This window comes from Salmo salar, chromosome ssa19 (genome assembly GCF_905237065.1).
Source record: "Salmo salar chromosome ssa19, Ssal_v3.1, whole genome shotgun sequence".
Classification (NCBI taxonomy): Eukaryota; Metazoa; Chordata; class Actinopteri; order Salmoniformes; family Salmonidae; genus Salmo; species Salmo salar.
In genome coordinates this window covers 14,635,142-14,656,365 of record NC_059460.1, presented here as the reverse complement: position 1 = coordinate 14,656,365, position 21,224 = coordinate 14,635,142, and the positions used below count along the sequence as shown (strand labels likewise).

The following is a 21,224-nucleotide window of genomic DNA, read 5'->3' as shown; positions in this document are numbered from 1 at the left end:
CAAGTTCTCATTTACAACTGCGACCTGGCCAAGATGAAGCAAAGCGACACAAACAACAACACAGAGTTACACATGGAATAAACAAACATACAGTCAATAATACAATAGAAAAAGTCTATATACAGTGTGTGCAAATGGTGTTTAGTAGCAAAGTAATTACAATTCAGCAAATTAACACTGGAGTGATGGATGTACAGATGATGATGTGCAAGTAGAAATACTGGTGTGCAAAAGAGCAAAAAATAATAATAAAAGAAATATGGGGATGAGGTAGGTAGATTGGATGGGCTATTTACAGATGGGCTGTATACAGCTGCAGCGATCGGTAAGCTGCTCAGATAGCTAATGCTTAAAGTTAGTGAGGGCGATATAAGTCTCCAACTTCAGTAATTTTTGCAATTCGTTCCAGTCATTGGCGCAGAGAACTGGAAGGAAAGGCGGCCAAAGGAGGTGTTGGCTTTGGGGATGACCAGTGAGATATACCTGCTGGAGCGCGTGCTACGGGTGGGTGTTGTTATGGTGACCAGTGAGCTGAGATAAGGTGGAGCTTTACCTAGCAAAGACTTATAGTTGACCTGGAGCCAGTGGGTCTGGCGACGAAAATATGTTGCGATGCTTCTTGTGAATAGCAAACTCAAATTTTGTGAGTGTTTTTTTTATGGGACAGGGCAGCTCTAACCAAAATCTCCAATCTTGTCTCATTGATTCGACTCCAGGTTAGTTGACTCCTGACTCCAATTAGCTTTTGGAGAAGTCATTAGCCTAGGGGTTCACATACTTTTTCCTGCCTACACTGTGAAAGTTTAAATGATGTATTCAATATAGACAAGAAAAATACAATAATTTGAGGGTTATTAGTTTAATCACAGTTTGTTTGTCTATTGTTGTGACTTAGATGAAGATCAGATCAAATTTAATGTTACATTTATGCAGAAATACAGGTAATTCCAAAGGGTTCACATACTTTTTCTAGCCACTGTATACTAAATACATTTTTAAACGGATGGGTTTATTGGTGTTAAAATAAGGCTGCTGATGTCATGCAGCCTGTCGTTTTTGTGTTTATACTTTTTCATAACAACAAACTAAAAGTTTAATTTCAGACAACAATAGAATGTTCATGATGTCACTGTGACAACTGTCTACAGACATGTTGATATATATAGTATAAACCAGCCTTATTCTTGAAATCTTCGGTTGTTTAGTACACTACCGTACTCACTCTGTGTAGCACATGGCCTCACATGTGAATCCTTGAAGAGAGGGGTGGGGCTAAGGCGTAAGAGTGTGTAAACGATGCTGAATGGAGGTAGACAAAGAGAACCTCTCCAGTAGGTGTACCAAAACATTCAAGGGCCATTTTTTCAAAAGCGGGTATATCAACTTTCAAAGCAGAATTATTTTCCCATTCTTCCTCAAATGTAGTGTATGATATACCATTTTCTAGCTCTAAGTCTCTACTTTTATCCAATGTAAAAAACACAATTTCAAATTTTGCTACATAACACCGAATCGAGCAGGTCGTTCACAAATGTGGAAAAAGTCAAGCGGTGTGAATACTTTCTGAAGGCACTGTATATCCCACGTAGCAAATATCCCTTTTACTGGTTCCAGTGTCTGACTAGTTGCCTAAAGGTACAGTTGAAGTCGGAAGTTTACATACACCTTAACCAAATACATTTAAACTCAGTTTTTCACAATTCCTTTAATCCTAGTAAAAAGTTAGAATCACCACTTTATTTTAAGATTGTGAAATGTTAGAATAATAGTAGCGAGAATGATTTATTTCAGCTTTTATTTCTTTCATCACATTCCCAGTGGGTCAGAAGTTTACATACACTCAATTAGTATTTGGTAGGAAAAACACCAACTTAAATATGATCTCCAATTAGAGACAACGCAAACCAGCTGCCTCTAATTGGAGATCATCCCAAAACTCTAACATAGAACTAGAAAAACAAGAACAAAACATAGAAACAAAAAACATAGGTCAGGGTGTGATAGGGGTGGGTATTCTAACTAAACAGAGAACTGGAAGGAATAGTACGCACGTATAAACACCACGCAGCCGTCATACCTCTCAGGAAGGAGAAGCATTCTGTCTCCTAGAGATGAACATACTTTGGTGCAAAAAGTACAAATCAATCCCAGAACAACAGCAAAGGACCTTGTGAAGATGCTGGAGGAAACAGGTACAAAAGTATCTATATTTGTCACGCTCTGACCTAAGAGAGTTGTTTTTTCTCTGTTTAGTTAGGTCAGGGTGTGATAGGGGTGGGCATTCTATGTTTTTTGTTTATATGTTTTGTTCTTGTTTTTCTAGTTCTATGTTAGAGTTTTGGGATGATCTCCAATTAGAGGCAGCTGGTTTGCGTTGTCTTTAATTGGAGATCATATTTAAGTTGGGGTTTTTCTGTGGGGTTTTGTGGGTAGTTGTTTTCCGTTTTGTAGGTATTCCCTGACGGAACTGTTGGCTGTCGTTTTTGTTGTTTTCTGTTTAGTGTCATTATTAAAGAAAATGATGAGCACTCTACACGCCGCGCCTTGGTCCCCTTTATACGACCCATGTTACAAAACTACCCACCATGATTGCATAAAGCGGCGTGCCCAGGCAGAAATGGACACCTGGTCACACAAGGAGTGGACGGAAAGGAGAAACTAGACTTGGGGCCAAGTAATAGAGAGGTATCGGAGCCTACCGGGGAAGAAAGAGAGGCAGCCCCCCAAAAAATGAGGACTGAGACCTGAGCCAACTCCCCGTGCTTATTGTGGTGAGCATGTGCCTGCCTCACGCGTTCTCCCTCCAGTGCGCCTCCATAATCCAGTACGTCCTGTGCCTGCTCCTCGCACTCTCCCTCCAGTTCGCCTCCATAGCCCAGTACGGCCGGTGCCTGCTTTGAGCACTCGGTCCTCAGTGCGTCTTCCTAGTCCGGTGAGACCTGTTTCAGCTCCACGATCTAAGCCTCCAGTGATAAGCGATGGTCCGAAGCCTATAGATATGATCCATGGCACAAGGCCTCTAGTGATGATCCATGGCCCGGAGCCTGTAGGGATGTTCCATGGCACGAAGCCTCGAGAGGTAATCCATGGTCCGGAGCCTGTAGGGATAAATCCTGGCATGAAGCCTGTAGGAATAATCCATGGACCGGCACCTGTAGAGATCATCCATGGTATGAAGCCTCCTGTGATGATCCATGGCGCGGAACCTGTAGAGATGATCCATGGCATGGAGCCAGCAGCAGCGGTCACTAGTCCGGAACCGATAATGACGAGCCCCAGTCCGGAGCCTCCGGCGACGCTCCTCAGTCCGGAGCCTCCGGCGACGCTCCTCAGTCCGGCGCCTCCCGCGACAGTCCTCAGTCCAGAGCCTCCAGCGACGCTCCTCAGTTTGGAGCCTCCAGCAAGTTTCCCAGTCCGGAGCCTCCAGCGACGCTCCCCAGTCCGGAGCCTCCAGCGACGGTCCGCAGCCCGGAGCCTTCAGCGGCGGTCCGCAGCCCGGAGCCTTCAGCGGCGGTCCGCAGCCCGGAGTCTTCAGCGGCGGTTGGCGGTCCAAAGCCTCCGGCGATGATCCATGGTCTGGTTCCTCCGGACACACAGAAGCGGGGGGATCAGCAGGCGGTGGGGGTGCTACGCCCCGAACCAGAGCCACCGCCAAGTACAGATGCCCACCCGGACCCTCCACTATAGGTTCAGGTTTGCGGTCGGGAGCCCGGGGGGGTACTGTCACTGGCAGCAGAGAACTGGAAGGAAAGGCGGCCAAGTGAGGTGTTGGCTTTGGGGATGATCAGTGAGATATACCTGCTGGACTGTGTGCTACGGGTGGGTGTTGTTATCGTGACCAGTGAACTGAGATAAGGCGGAGCTTTACCTAGCATAGACTTATAGATGACCTGGAGCCAGTGGGTCTGGCGACAAATATGTAACGAAGGCCAGCCGACTAGAGCATCCAGGTCGCAGTGGTGGGTGGTATAAGGTGATTTGGTAACAAAACGGATGGCACTGTGATAGACTGCATCCAGTTTGCTGAGTAGAGTAATGGAAGCTATTTTGTAGATGACATCGCCGAAGTCGAGGATGGGTAGGATATTCAGTTTTACTAGGGTAAGTTTGGCGGCGTGAGTGAAGGAGGCTTTGTTGCAAAATAGAAATCCGATTCTAGATTTGATTTTGGATTGGAGATGTTTAATATGAGTCTGGAAGGAGAGTTTACAGTCTAACCAGACACCTAGGTATTTATAGTTGTCCACATATTCTAGGTCGGAACCGTCCAGGGTGGTGATGCTAGCCGGGCGGGCAGGTGCGGGCAGCAAACGGTTGAAAAGCATGCATTTGGTTTTACTAGTGTTTAAGAGCAGTTGGAGTGTTGTATGGCATTGAGGCTCGTTTGGAGGTTTGTTAGCACAGTGTCCAAGGAAGGGCCAGAAGTATACAGAATGGTGTCATCTGCGTAGAGGTGGATCAGGGAATCTGAACTCTGTCTGCAAAGTAGTTGGTGAACTAGGCGAGGCAGTCATTAGAAAAACCAAGGCTATTGAGTCTGCCGATAGGAATACGGTCATTGACAGAGTCGAAAGCCTTGGCCAGGTTGATGAAGACGTCTGCACAGTACTGTCTTTTATTGATGGCGGTTATGATATTGTTTAGTACCTTGAGCGTGGCTGAGGTGCACCCGTGACCAGCTCGGAAACTGGATTGCATAGCGGAGAAGGTACGGTGGGATTCGAAATGGTCAGTGATCTGTTTATTAACTTGGCTTTCGAAGACTTTAGATAGGCAGGGCAGGATGGAAATAGGTCTGTAACAGTTTGGGTCTAGGGTGTCACCCCCTTTGAGGGGGGGATGACCGCGGAAGCTTTCCGATCTTTAGGGATCTCGGACGATACAAAAGAGAGGTTGAACAGGCTGGTAATAGGTGTTGCAACAATGGCGGCGGATAGTTTTAGAAAGAGAGGGTCCAGATTGTCTAGCCCAGCTGATTTGTACGGGTCCAGGTTTTGCAGCTCTTTCAGAACATCTGCTATCTGGATTTGGGTGAAGGAGAAGCTGGGAAGGCTTGGGCGAGTAGCTGCGGGGGGTGGGGCGGAGCTGTTGGCCGGGGTTGGAGTAGCCAGGAGGAAGGCATGGCCAGCCGCTGAGAAATGCTTATTGAAATTTTCGATTATCATGGATTTATCGGTGGTGACCGTGTTACCTAGCCTCAGTGCAGTGGGCAGCTGGGAGGAGGTGCTCTTGTTCTCCATGGACTTTACAGTGTCCCAAAACTTTTTGGAGTTAGAGCTACAGGATGCAAATTTCTGCTTGAAAAATCTAGCCTTTGCTTTCCTGACTGACTGCGTGTATTGGTTCCTGACTTCCCTGAACAGTTGCATATCACGGGGACTTTTTGATGCTATTGCAGTCCGCCACAGGATGTTTTTGTGCTGGTCAAGGGCAGTCAGGTCTGGAGTGAACCAAGGGATATATATCTGTTCTTAGTTCTGCATTTTTTGAACGGGGCATGCTGATCTAAGATGGTGAGGAAATTACTTTTAAAGAATGACCAGGCATCCTCGACTGACGGGATGAGGTCAATATCCTTCCAGGATACCCGAGCCAGGTCGATTGGAAAGGCCTGCTCGCAGAAGTGTTTTAGGGAGCGTTTGACAGTGATGAGGGGCAGTTACCTTCTACTCATGAGACCAAAAACCATGCCTACAGAGCTATATAAACAACACTTTTAGTGTTATCTAAAAGCTTAGCAGTAAATGTCCAAGTTGATTTATAGTGGAATGTCTGACTAGTTATTCCACTCTTACACTCCCCTGCAGAGTTCTGTCTTCACAGTCACACATTTCTCAGACAGTTTCTTTATAAGAGGCAGAGATTAGAAAAGACTGTGGAACAATGCAGGATCAAATGCTTGGCTTGTGGACATCATCTAGAATCTGTTGTATGGGATATTCTGAATGAGACAATGTGATCATTGTATACTGTACTGTATTATAGGCTTACCTAGTTTCTTATGGCTGAGAATGGTATGTTCCCATTGAAAGGCAGTCCAAAGACATTCAATGGCAGTCCACTCTTTGATGGTATGCACAACCAAATATAATGAATTAAGTAATTTGACTTACACTTTATGTGCAAGATTGTGGTTTTAAAACCTTAAGACCTCTATACAGGATGGGTTTGACAGTATATCCAGTCAGTCAGTAGAGTATGACAGCATGCTAACTCTGTGGGAGAGATTGATCTTTGAAAGGTTGTCACTAAAGGACATTGTCACTCTTCTTCATCTCTTCAGAATATATTTATAGTGTCACAATCCCATTTAACTGACAAGCCTTGATTAGTGACAGTACAAATGTCACTTAATATGTGATATTAAATTGAAAATGTAGGTCGGAGCTTCAACCCCTGTGTAAAGCATTCTGTAAGGCTATTAGATGGTTGAAATCAAGTTGACCTCACCCATTGGGTAGATTGGATTACTGCCTCGGAGGACATTTTTGGAGGGACATAGTAAGAGTGTGGTCATGTGTGAAATGTATAAGTTTTTAACAACTTACAACCCATGGCCACTGGGAAGGACTGTGAGCCATGCCCTTGACCTGAGTGGGAGAAAGTTTCCCTTCACACACACACCACCACTACCCTGACCACAGTACAGTCACTGTTTTAATGAAAGCTCTGGGGATATAGTGAATCACCACATAATGGTCCGGACCATTCCAAATGTTAAGGTCAATCAGCAGTAAGACTGAACCACTATCGCCTTTTTTGGGGATTTACTGGGATTTCATTTTACACACAGAAGAGCTTATCATTGGGTTTAACTGTTTTTAATCAGGTTCTTTCTGCATGGGGAGATATGGTGAAGGAGGTGGTGATGGTATTCATCATAGTTTGTTATCCCGCAGGAAGGAACGACTGTCTCGTAAAACAGTGGTTCATCAACCATGACAATGATCATCATGCTATATCACTGCTATCATTAACCCAGCGGAAATCAATACAAAAGCTCTGATTTAAAATGGCAAACTTTCATAGTGCATTTTCTGCCTTTGGAACAGTGCATCATTTTCTTTTACTTGACGTCAACTCATGTCATGTACAGATGTCATAAACTAACGCAGAGCGAGATAGAGAAAAACATCTAATGTTGTGTATCTCTTTCTATCCCCCAGAGAAGAGAAGGAATGAAAATGGGTCAGGGTGCATGCAACCTTTGAGTCCATAGAGAGAGAGAGAGATAACAATGTGTAATGTGCCCTCAGAGCGTAGAGTTTGCACTAATGAAAAATACAATTACTCATCTGCCGCTCTGACATGAGGGATTCGTTATAAAGCATGTGGCTTCACTTCAGAGGACTACAACAAGGGAAAACAAAACTCTTAATCATGTTTCCTCTCTACTTCTCCAGCCATGTAACGACAATGGGCATTTGTTTTCTCTCCGTTCGTTTAGTTGCGTTTTAAGGGCCATTCAATTGCCTTTTAAGTTAATTTTCAACATCTTTAAATTAATGTTGCAGTCACTTTTAAGTTACTTTCGACAATTCTGAGACCCACTGTCACCACGCCATGTCATATCAGAATGATTAAAACAATTAAGAGGAGTGACAGGGCCTGTTTAGTCCCCCTCTATCATCTGTGTCCCAGCTGGGTTAGGGAGGCACCGCTCTGGGCACTTTCTCTCTGCTTGACTCACAGGCTTCCTAATTTAGCACTGAGACAGGGGCAGCTGTGTACTCTGTGTATCTCACTCTCTGTCTGTCTGTCTGTCTGTCTGTCTGTCTGTCTGTCTGTCTGTCTGTCTGTCTGTCTGTCTGTCTGTCTGTCTGTCTGTCTGTCTGTCTGTCTGTCTGTCTGTCTGTCTGTCTGTCTGTCTGTCTGTCTGTCTGTCTGTCTGTCTGTCTGTCTGTCTGTCTGTCACTCCCACATCCCCCACCCTCTTTTTCTTTCTTTCTGTCTGTCTCTCTCTTTTTCCACCGCTACACTACGCTCTCTCAATCTGTGTCTATCTGTCTTTCCCTCTCAGGTAGAGCAGGGGGGCAAAGAGGTGACAGTTAGTTAGAAACAACACATTCACCAACAGCCCTATACCCACCTCGGATATACTGTACTTTAGATGAGAGACCATTTACTTGAATAGAGACCCAGCTCTATACAGCCCTATTCACACTGAGGACACATATATACTGTAGCATGCATTGATGCACTCTGTTGTTGCTGAATTAATATAGTATTGACATTCTCAAGATATCTATGGTTCCTATATGTTGTATGCGGTCCCATTCGCTCTGTTTGAGATATGACACCAATGCCGTTACTTCTGAGTACAAAGAAGATTAAGCACTGATTTCGCTATGTGCAGCAGGTGAGGGTGGGAGGATGTCTACTTCTTTGTAAAGAAATATAAATATATGTACATTTTATGTTTATTGATGTCTTTTTTCCCTAGTAGAAAGCATCTAGTTGTCTATAAAATGTGAGGGAATAACAGTGAAGTTCATTGAACCATTCCCATCTTCTTCCCTCTCACCAGAGTTACATCACGTGCACGGTGAAAGCCAAAGGGACGCGGCTAGCCAAGCCTGTGCTGTCCCTGGGTCTGATGTGTCTGGCCTTCCTCACAGGACTCAACAGAGTGGCTGAGTATCGGAACCACTGGTCTGATGTCATCGCTGGCTTCGTCATAGGAGTGGCCATCGCTACCTTCCTGGTAAGAACCTGTCCTGCAGCAGCATCAAAATTGTCACAATGTCTGGTGTGCATATTAGGACAGCATCAACACCAACTTCTTGGGACTAGAAGTAAATTCGACACCATACCACTGGGTTGTAGAACCTGGATCAGCATCAGTATGGTTGTGTCCCACATGGTACCCTATTCCCTATCTAGTGCACTACTTTATACCATGGTATACCAGAATAATAGTGAAGACATCAACACTATGCAATAACACATATGGAATCATGTAGTAACCAAAAAAGTGTTAAATAAATTAAAATATATTTTATATTTGAGATTCTTCAAAATATCCACCCTTTGCCTCGATGACAGCTTTGCCCACTATTGGCATTCTCTCAACCAGCTTGCCCGAGGGAGTTATTCAACTGGCCCCTCCATCGCGACGTAACCTGAACGCCCATCTGCTAACTGCGGCCCGCTAATCGATAGCTGTCTTGAGCATATCGGCTGCTATCTTGAACAGGTCTATCGAACAATCTTCTTGGGCCACTATAACTATAACTATTTTGGCAATTGGATTGGTCCCTTCTACCACACAGAACCCACTAATCTATCGACGGAAACGCACGGGGTGGCTAAAAACAGACCTCCATCTTCTGCTAGCTTGCTACCCATGGCTCGGCTAACTGTACAAATCGCCGTGACCCCAACTAACCTCACTACTCACTGGACCCTTATGATCACTCGGCTAAGCATGCCTCTCCTTAATGTCAATATGCCTTGTCCATTGCTGTTCTGGTTAGTGTTTATTGACTTATTTCACTGTAGAGCCTCTAGCCCTGCTCATTATATCTTATCCAACCCTTCAGTTCCACCACCCACACATGCGATGACATCACCTGGTTTCAATTATGTTTCTAGAGACAATATCTCTTTCATCATCACTCAATGCCTAGGTTTACCTCCACTGTATTCACATCCTACCATACCTTTGTCTGTACACTATACCTTGAATCTATTTTATCGCCCCCAGAAACCTGCTCCTTTTACTCTCTGTTCCAGACGTCCTAGACGTCCAATTCTCATGGCTTTTAGCCGTACCCTTATCCTACTCCTCCTCTGTTCCTCTGGCAATGTAGAGGTGAATCCAGGCCCTGCAGTGTCTAGCTCCACTCCTATTCCCCAGGCGCTCTCTTGTGATGACTTCTGTAATCGTAAAAGCCTTGGTTTCATGCATGTTAACATTCGAAGCCTCCTCCCTAAGTTTGTTTTATTCACTGCTTTAGCACACTCTGCCAACCCGGATGTCTTAGCCGTGTCTGAATCCTGGCTTAGGAAGACCACCAATAACTCTGAAATCTCCATCCCTAACTACAACATTTTCAGACAAGATAGAACAGCCAAAGCGGGCGGTGTTGCAATCTACTGCAGAGATAGCCTGCATATTTCTGTCCTACTATCCAGGTCTGCACCCAAACAATTTGAACTTCTACTTTTAAAAATCCACCTCTCTAAAAACAAGTCTCTCACCATTGTCGCCTGCTATAGACCACCCTCTGCCCCCAGCTGTGCTCTGGATACCATATGTGAACTGATTGCCCCCCCATCTATCTTCAGAGCTCGTGCTGCTAGGTGACCAAAACTGTGACATACTGAACACCCCGGCCATCCTACAATCTAAGCTTGATGCCCTCAATCGCACACAAATTATCAATGAACCTACCAGGTACAACCCCAATGCCGTAAACACGGGCACCCTCATAGATATCATCCTAACCAACTTGCCCTCTAAATACACCTCTGCTGTTTTCAACCAAGATCTCAGCGATCACTGCCTCATTGCCTGCATCCGTAATGGGTCAGCGGTCAAACGACCTCCACTCATCACTATCAAACGCTCCCTGAAACACTTCAGCGAGCAGGCCTTTCTAATCGACCTGGCCCGGGTATCCTGGAAGGATATCGACCTCATCCTGTCAGTAGAGGATGCCTGGTTGTTATTTTTTTTAAATGCCTTCCTCACCATCTTAAATAAGCATGCCCCATTCAAGAAATTTAGAACCAGGAACAGATATAGCCCTTGGTTCTCTCCAGACCTGACTACCCTTAACCAACACAAAAACCTCCTGTGCCGTTCTGCATTGGCATTGAACAGCCCCCGAGAAATGCAACTTTTTAGGGAAGTTAGAAGCCAATATACACAGGCAGTTAGAAAAGCCAAGGCTAGCTTTTTCAAGCAGAAATTTGCTTCCTGCAACACAAACTCAAAAAAGTTCTGGGACATTGTAAAGTCCATGGAGAATAAGAGCACCTCCTCCCAGCTGCCCACTGCACTGAGGATAGGAAACTCTGTCACCACCGATAAATCCACTATAATTAAGAATTTCAATAAGCATTTTTCTACAGCTGGCCATGCTTTCCACCTGGCCACCCCTACCCCGGTCAACAGCATTGCACCCCCCACAGCAACTCACCCAAGCCTTCCCCATTTCTGGACCCCCACAAATCAGCCGGGCTAGACAATCTGGACCCTTTCTTTCTAAAATGATCTGCCAAAATTGTTGCAACCCCTATTACTAGCCTGTTCAACCTCTCTTTCATGTCGACTGAGATTCCAAAAGATTGGAAAGCAGCTGCGGTCATCCCCCTCTTCAAAGGGGGGGACACTCTTGACCCAAACTGCTACAGACCTATATCTATCCTACCCTGCCTTTCTAAGGTCTTTGAAAGCCAAGTTAACAAACAGATCACCGACCATTTTGAATCCCACCGTACCTTCTCTGCTCTGCAATCCGGTTTCAGAGCTGGTCATGGGTGCACCTCAGCCACGCTCAAGGTCCTAAACAATATCTTAACCGCACCGATAAGAAACAGTACTGTGCAGCCGTATTCATTGACCTGGCCAAGGCTTTTGACTCTGTCAATCACCACATCCTCATCGACAGACTCAACAGCCTTGGTTTCTCAAATGATTGCCTCCACTGGTTCACCAGCTACTTCTCCGACAGAGTTCAGTGTGTCAAATCTGAGGGCCTGTTGTCCGGGCCTCTGGCAGTCTCTATGGGGGTGCCACAGGGTTCAATTCTTGGGCCGACTCTCTTCTCTGTATATATCAATGATGTCGCTCTTGCTGCTGGTGAGTCTCTGATCCACCTCTATGCAGACGACACCATTTTGTATACTTCTGGCCCTTCTTTGGACACTGTGTTAACAACCCTCCAGACGAGCTTCAATGCCATACAACTCTCCTTCCGTGGCCTCCAACTGCTCTTAAATAGTAAAACTAAATGCATGCTCTTCAACCGATCGCTACATGCACCTGCCCGCCCGTCCAGCATCACTACTCTGGACGGTTCTGACTTAGAATATGTGGACAATAGCTAGGTGTCTGGTTAGACTGTAAACTCTCCTTCCAGACTCACATAAAACATCTCCAATCCAAAGTTAAATCTAGAATTGGCTTCCTATTTCGCAACAAAGCATCCTTCACTCATGCTGCCAAACATACCCTCGTAAAACTGACCATCTTACCAATCCTCGACTTTGGCGATCTCATTTACAAAATAGCCTCCAACACCCTACTCAACAAATTGGATGCAGTCTATCACAGTGCCATCCGTTTTGTCACCAAAGCCCCATATACTACCCACCACTGCAACCTGTACGCTCTCGTTGGCTGACCCTCGCTTCAAACTCGTCGCCAAACCCACTGGCTCCAGGTCATCTACAAGACCCTGCTAGGTAAAGTCCCGCCTTATCTCTGCTCGCTGGTCACCATAGCTGCACCCACCCGTAGCACGCGTTCCAGCAGGTATATCTCACTTGTCAACCCCAAAGCCAATTCCTCCTTTGGCCGCCTCTCCTTCCAGTTCTCTGCTGCCAATGACTGGAATGAACTACAAAAATCTCTGAAACTGGAAACACTTATCTCCCCCACTAGCTTTAAGCACCAGCTGTTAGAGCAGCTCACAGATCACTGCACCTGTACATAGCCCATCTATAAATAGTCCAAACAACTACCTCTTCCCCTACTGTATTTATTTATTTATTTATTTATTTATTTTGCGCCTTTGCGCCCCAGTATTTCTACTTTGCACACTCATCTACTGTCAAATCTACCATTCCATTGTTTTAATTGCTATATTGTATTTACTTCGCCACCATGGCCTGTTTATTGCCTTTACCTCCCTTATCTCACCTCATTGGCTCACATTGTATATAGACTTATTTTTCTACTGTATTATTGACTGTATGTTTGTTTTACTCCATGTGTAACTCTGTGTTGTTATGTGTCGAACTGCTTTGCTTTATCTTGGCCAGGTCGCAGTTGTAAATGAGAACTTGTTCTCAACTTGCCTACCTGGTTAAATAAAGGTGAAATAAAATACAAATAAATAAAAAAGCTTCATGAGGTAGTCACCTGGAATCCATTTCAATTAACAGTTAAACAGTTAAAAGTTAATTTGTGGAATTTCTTTCTTTCTTAATGCCTTTGAGCCAGTCAGTTGTGTTGTGACAAGGGAGGGGTGGTATACAGAAGATATTAAAGGACACCAATAATAAGAAGAGACTTGCTTGAAACACGAGCAATGGACATTAGACTGGTGGAAATCTGCCCTTTGGTCTGATGAGTCAAAATGTGAGATTTTTGTGAGACGCCGAGTAGGTGAACGGAAACTTTTGACTCGTACTGTATGTATATCCTTCTACTTCTAAGGTTTCCATTGGTTATCGTCTAAGGAGATCTCATCTCGGTACCTAATGGCAGTCAGGCTACCTCTGGCGAGCACATATATATATATATATATATATATATATATATATATATATACTCCATACTCCGACATTGCTCGTCCTAATATTTCTATATTTCTCATTCTTTTACTTTTAGATTTGTGTGTATTGTTGTGTATTGTTAGATATTACTGCCCTGTTGGAGCTACAAACACAAGCATTTTGCTTCACCCACAATAACATCTGCTAAATATGTGTATGCGACCAATAACATTTCATTTGATTTGACCAACCCTGCAAACTGGCAGTTGCCCCACTTAATTCCTCTGGTCCTCTCCCACCTGTCCCTCCTCGCCAAGGGCCCTCCTATGGAGTCTAAGAGCCTTTCCCCTGATCCACTGGAGCTGGAACCCCTGCAAAGCCCATTGTGCTGCACTGCAGTTCCTCTGTACTGTTGCTCCACATAGAAATGGACTTTCCCTTTCACATAGTAACGTTCCCCCACTGGGCACTGGCGATCCATCATGGCCAGAGAGGGAAGCCAAGCATGGAGTGAAGTGGAGCAATGATTTCAAATAGGAGTTGGCTTAACGCAGATTGAAATGTGGCGAGGATGATAAAGGATTGCAGAGGCACAATTGAGATATAGACACGCGTGTAGGCATGTGCACGCTTATGCACAAACACTCACAAAGGATTTTACAGTGAACAGTAATGACAGTGGTTGTGTGTTTGTACTTCTGCTGTCACTGAACATTTGTCGCAATCTTCCCTTCACCTAGTTCTCCTGGTCCACTCTGGAGGTGACTGGGCCATGGGTCTGTTTCTGGCTCGGTAGTCCAATGGAGGCCCATGAGGCTGGGGTTGAAGTGTGAACACATCTCCCTAGGGATCCCAGATGTCTGGACCAGTCATTGGCCTTACTATCTATATCTGTACTGTACCCAGAACAGGAGAAACATAATGTGGATATTAGCAGCCACACCATTCCCATATCACTCCCATTCCTTTAAGTTAAACTCCATAAGATCCTGCCATTGTCATAACATTCCTCTGTTATTCTGCTTAAGTTTAGATCTTCTTCGTATGCTTTTATATGTACATGTCGTTTTATACACTGCTCAAAAAAATAAAGGGAACACTTAAACAACACATCCTAAATCTGAATGAAAGAAATAATCTTATTAAATACTTTTTTCTTTACATAGTTGAATGTGCTGACAACAAAATCACACAAAAATAATCAATGGAAATCCAATTTATCAACCCATGGAGGTCTGGATTTGGAGTCACACTCAAAATTAAAGTGGAAAACCACACTACAGGCTGATCCAACTTTGATGTAATGTCCTTAAAACAAGTCAAAATGAGGCTCAGTAGTGTGTGTGGCCTCCACGTGCCTGTATGACCTCCCTACAACACCTGGGCATGCTCCTGATGAGGTGGCGGATGGTCTCCTGAGGGATCTCCTCCCAGACCTGGACTAAAGCATCCGCCAACTCCTGGACAGTCTGTGGTGCAGCATGGCGTTGGTGGATGGAGCGAGACATGATGTCCCAGATGTGCTCAATTGGATTCAGGTCTGGGGAACGGGCGGGCCAGTCCATAGCATCAATGCCTTCCTCTTGCAGGAACTGCTGACACACTCCAGCCACATGAGGTCTAGCATTGTCTTGCATTAGGAGGAACCCAGGGCCAACCGCACCAGCATATGGTCTCACAAGGGGTCTGGGGATCTCATCTCGGTACCTAATGGCAGTCAGGCTACCTCTGGCGAGCACATGGAGGGCTGTGCGGCCCCCCAAAGAAATGCCACCCCACACCATCACTGACCCACCGCCAAACCGGTCATGCTGGAGGATGTTGCAGGCAGCAGAACGTTCTCCACGGCGTCTCCAGACTCTGTCACGTCTGTCATGTGCTCAGTGTGAACCTGCTTTCATCTGTGAAGAGCACAGGGCGCCAGTGGCGAATTTGCCAATCTTGGTGTTCTCTGGCAAATGCCAAACGTCCTGCACGGTGTTGGGCTGTAAGCACAACCCCCACCTGTGGACGTCGGGCCCTCATACCACCCTCATGGAGTCTGTTTCTGACCGTTTGAGCAGACACATGCACATTTGTGGCCTGCTGGAGGCCATTTTGCAGGGCTCTGGCAGTGCTCCTCCTGCTCCTCCTTGCACAAAGGCGGAGGTAGCGGTCCTGCTGCTGGGTTGTTGCCCTCCTATGGCCTCCTCCACGTCTCCTGATGTACTGGCCTGTCTCCTGGTAGCGCCTCCATGCTCTGGACACTACGCTGACAGACACAGCAAACCTTCTTGCCACAGCTCGCATTGATGTGCCATCCTGGATGAGCTGCACTACCTGAGCCACTTGTGTGGGTTGTAGACTCAGTCTCATGCTACCACTAGAGTGAAAGCACCGCCAGCATTCAAAAGTGACCAAAACATCAGCCAGGAAGCATAGGAACTGAGAAGTGGTCTGTGGTCACCACCTGCAGAACCACTCCTTTATTGGGGGTGTCTTGCTTATTGCCTATAATTTCCACCTGTTGTCTATTCCATTTGTACAACAGCATGTGAAATGTATTGTCAATCAGTGTTGCTTCCTAAGTGGACAGTTTGATTTCACAGAAGTGTGATTGACTTGGAGTTACATTGTGTTGATTAAGTGTTCCCTTTATTTTTTTGAACAGTATATTTGCTTTTATGCTTGTCCTGTTGGAAAGTGAACCTTTGCCCCAGTCTGAAGACCTTAGTGCTCTGGAGCAGGTGTTATATAAGGATCTCTCTGTGCTTTGCTCTGTTCATCTTTGCCTCGATCCTGACTAGCCTCCCAGTCCCTGCCGCTGAAAAACATCCCCACAGCATGATGCTGCTGCCACCACCATGCTTCACCGTAGGAATGGTTTCCTCCAGACGAGACACATGGCATTCAGGCCAAAGAATTCAATCTTGGTTTCATCACAAAAGAGAATCTTGTTTCTCATGGTCTGAGAGTCTTTAGGTGCCTTTTGGCAAACTCCAAGCGGGCTGTCATGTGCCTTTTACTGAGGAGTGGCTTCCGTCTGGCCACTCTACCATAAAGGCCTGATTGGTGGAGTGCTTCAGAGATGGTTGTCCTTCTGGAAGGTTCTCCTATCTCCACAGAGGAACTCTAGAGCTCTGTCAGAGTGACCATCGGGTTCTTTGTCAGAGTGACCATCGGGTTCTTGGTCACCTCCCTGACCAAGGTCCTTCTCTCCTAATTGCTCAGTTTGGCCGGGCGGCCAGCTCTAGAAAGATTCTTAGTGGTTCCAAACTTCTTCCATTTAAGAACGATGGAGGCCACTGTGTTCTTGGGGACCTTCAATGCTGCAGACTTTTTTTGGTACCCTTCCCCTGATCTGTGCCTCAACACAATGCTGTCTCAGAGCTCTACGGACAATTCCTTCGACCTCATAGCTTGGTTTTTGCTCTGACATGCACTGTCAACTGTGGGACCTTATATGTAGAATGTTGAGATGTTTAAAAAACATCCATTTTAGAATAAGGCTGTAACGTAAGAAATTGAGGAAAAAGTCCAGGGTTCGGAATACTTTTCGAAGGCACTGTATGTGCAGGTGTGTTGTTTCTAACACTCTCTGTGCACGGTCTGTGCTGCATGCATGTGACTGTGAGACGCGTTTGAGAGTTCCAGTAATCAGCGCTCCGCTCAGATAAGGCATGTCAGCGGATGAAAGAGATAGGGGATCCAGAGAAATAAGATCAAACCGCCTCTCCTCCTCTTCTCGCCGCCTCTCTCGCTCTCTCTCTCTCTTTCTATCTCTCGCTCTCTCTCTATCTCTCGCTCTCTCTCTAGCACTAGGAGAGTATGCTGTTTACTCTAAAGAAAGACCTCTTCATTAAAGCTGAACCTACCAGACTGTTGAGCGATATTAGTGCTCACTGTTCAATGCTATAAAGTACCACCTTTCCTAAATGATTCTAATTGATCAAACTTGGTGCGAGCCAAACACATTAGATCCCTCCAATCACTCTAATACCACTACTATCACAGTCAACGCCATCCAACAAAAACAATGCTGAAAAACAATTGTTATTGATGAATAAATGGTCCCAAAAAAATAGTATACATTACCCGACTCTTTGCTTTGTGCTTTTTATTGTACCAATTATCAACACCTTCCTGCTCAGTAGGAGCTAGATCATTTATTGGGAGCAATACGCTTTAGGCTTTTGAAAGGCTTTGGAATGGTGTGTTGCATAAAGGAATGGCTTGGCTTGGGGAAACGAAAGAGGAGAAAGGAAAGAAAGCAACTAATTTAGAGCAACAAAGGGCTCAGATATGTATTCTATTCTCCCCCTATCACCGCAGGGCGAAACGCATCCAGTATAGAAGAATGAGAACGGGAGGGAATGGCACACACACACACACACACACACACACACACACACACACACACACACACACACACACACACACACACACACACACACACACACACACACACACACACACACACACACACACTGTTTTGTTAACGCCAACTGTAAGATTGATCACCTCATTTTGATGCTTAAAGCCTGGTTTTGGCCTTTACTGGAGTGTGTCATACACCATCCATTGTGAGAGCTAACTCGCTTCAGGATAGGCATGCATATCAAGCTTAAAGAGGCCAACTCTCACACATCAGACACGCATACACACATATTGGGCATGAGTGCACATGCATGTGCTCACACACATTTTTACAGCAATTTCTTCTGGCTTAAAGCCATTGCAGATTGAAACGTCTCATTAAGGAATCATGGAGGGCAGAATCCTATATGATTCTATATGTAGGTCTCCTCTCCTGTCTGTGTGAGAATGGTTATGTTGATAGAGACTTTTGTATCTCCCTTCCACTCTCTCTGTGTGTGTGTGTGTGTGTGTGTGTGCGTGCGTGCGTGCCCTGTCTCCCCCTGCTGTGTGTGTTCTAGGTGGTGTGTGTGGTGCATAACTTCAAAGGCAAGCTGTTGCTCAGTGAAGACCCCCCGCAGGACAACATGCCTAATGCTCCCATGATGAACATGTCCAGAGTGGAGAGCCCACTGGAGAAGTACATCGCCTCGCAGGTACTCAACCCCATGACCTATACACTATTCCCTACTACACCCTACACCAGGGATGGGCAACTCCAGGCCTCGTGGGGCTGATTGGTGTCACACTTTTCCCCATCCTTAGCAAACACAGCTGATTAAACTAATTGCATTCTAAACCGAAAATGTGTTGATTATTGGAGTAAGGTTTGTTAGCTGGGGCTGGGGCAAAAAGGGTGACACCAATCAGGCCACCGAGGACTGGAGTTGCCCATCCCTGCCCTACACTCTGTGGGCATACCCTATCCCCTACACCCCTCAAACTCAACTCTGGACCTTGAAGCCAGTTCCACTACATTTCTTCACTCTCTAATCAGGGACTGATTTAGACCTGGGACAATGGGTGGGTGTTATCAGGTAGAACAGACAACCAGCAGGCTCGTAGGGTAAGAGTTGAGTACCACTACCCTTCACCCTATGTACGCTATGAATATACTCTAGGATTGCTATACTATTAAACTCTTAACAAGGTTATTATTAGATAACATTTTGAAATCAGTGATATGGGTCATACTAGCTGTCCATTTGAATTATTAACAGACTGGTTTATGTAAACATGTCATTGATTAGGCTACTGACAATTAAGCTGTGTGGAGTGGATTTTAAGAATACTCGACGACCATACCCCGTTCAAAGGCACTTAAATATTTAGTCTTGTCCATGGCACACATGCACAATCCATGTCTCAATTGTCTCAAGGCTTACAAATCCTTCTTTAACCTGTCTCCTCCCCTTCATCTACACTGATTGAAGTGGATTTAATAAGGAATCATAGCTTTCACCTGATCAGTCTGTCGTGGAAAAAGCGGTGTTCCTAATGTTTTGTACACTCAGTGTAACTTAAACATTCTATGCATATCCATACCACTAAACTCCTGTAGGAGACAGACGATGAGGATGAGCCTCCTCAATCGTTCAAAGAGCGCATTCTGGGGTTCTTTCGCTGGATCAGAGGCCGCTTTGGGCACTTCGAGCACCTGCAGAACACAAGGCAATAAACGTATGCACCCATTTGTGTGAGGGCTCCAAGCCTGCCTGCCAACTCTCTGGAACACATTGGCTGCATCCCAAATGGCACCCTATTCTCTTTCTAGTGCACTACTTAGTCAAAAGTCTGTTCAAAAGTAGTGCTCTATGTAGAAAATAGTTGGCCATTTGGGACGCAGACACTACACAGACAGACAACCTGACCATCTGACCAACTGGGCCTGTTAGACAGGCAGCCAATGGGCCAAAGGAGATTCCAATCAGGCCAAGATGAATTTGACTATTCAGTGTCCATAGTATTTGGCAACTCCTGGTTGAAGTGCTTTCTTTTCCTTCTTTCTCTTTTCCTTTCTGATGAGTTTCTGTTGATATAAACTACACGGCCAAAAGTATGTGGAGACCTGCTCATTTAACATCTCATTCCAAAATAATGCTGCTATAACAGCCTCCACTCTTCTGGGAAGGCTTTCCACTAGATGTTGGAACATTGCTGCGGGAACTTGCTTCCATTCAGCCACAAGAGTGTTAGTGAGGTCGGGCACTATTGTTGGGTGATTAGGCCTGGCTCGCAGTCGGTTTTCCAATTAATCTCAAAGTTGTTTGATGGGGTTGAGGTCAGGGCTCTGTATAGGCCAGTCAAGTTCTTCCACACCGATCTCGACAAATCATTTCTGTATGAACCTTGCTTTGTGCCTTCCACAATCTGTTGCCACAAAGTTGGAAGCACAGAATAGTCTACAATATCATTGTTGTAGCTTTGTTATTGTATGCTGTTACGATTTCCCTGCACTGGAACTAAGGATCCTAGGCGGAACCATGAAAAACAGACCCATATTTCTCCTCCACAAAACTTTACAGTTGGCACTATTCATTCGGGCAAGTTGCGTTCTCCTGGCTTCCGCCAAACCCAGATTCGTCCATCGGAGCCGTTGTTCTCATAGATGTTTCCACTTCACAATAACAGCACTTACAGTTGACCAAGGCAGCTCTAGCAGGGCAGAAATTTGACGAACTGACTTGTTGGAAAGGTGGAATCCTATGACGTTGCCACGTTGAAAGTATGGGCCATTCTACTGCCGATGTTTCTCTATGGAGATTGCATGGCTGTGTGCTCAATTTTAAACACCTGTTAGCAACGGGTGTGGCTGAAATAGTTGAATCCACTAATTTGAAGTTTTGTCCACATACTTTTGGCCATGTAGTGTATATTCAATCAGCAGGATATTGTACTTGAAGACTTAACACACAGAAGTCAACATTAACACTGTTTATGGGTGTTGATTGAATCCACATCTTCAATTTGTTATGCCATAAAAAAGGCTAGCAATGTTTCATCATTGCCAATGACACCTTCAGCAGGAAAATGACCTGTTCTAAACATAGCCCCAAGACATCTGACAACAAACTCAGCATGCACAGATGTATGCTAAAGAAACCTATTTGGAAGAAAATAACATCTGCAAATTCTAGTGACTAGCTAGTGAGTAGCGCTATGGATAATGTGATGTGACGTATTAGCAGCCTGTTCAACTACAGCAGTCAGACTGTGGTGGGGTAACTCTTCCACCATCTCTTTACCCAGCAACACTGACAAATAACTGCATCAGTCCCATTTTAAACAAACCACAACTTTTAAGGCATAATGAACCCTTCATAAAACTTCTATAAGGTGCTTATGAAGACTTTATGAATGCCATATGAAGCCTCTACCAG

The 21,224-nt window shown here is 45.2% G+C and overlaps 1 protein-coding gene across 5 annotated transcripts in view; it reads left to right on the top strand.

Annotated features, from left to right (window-relative positions):
- Positions 1-21,224, top strand: part of plppr5b (phospholipid phosphatase related 5b) — a 116,026-nt gene that overhangs the window by 92,777 nt on the left and 2,025 nt on the right. For all 5 annotated transcript variants that reach the window (XM_014157385.2, XM_045702120.1, XM_014157383.2 and 2 more), the window contains 2 exons: positions 8,528-8,704; positions 18,366-18,500. In XM_014157385.2, the coding sequence (XP_014012860.1) occupies positions 8,528-8,704; positions 18,366-18,500 (312 nt within the window). The remainder of the gene's footprint in view (positions 1-8,527; positions 8,705-18,365; positions 18,501-21,224) is intronic.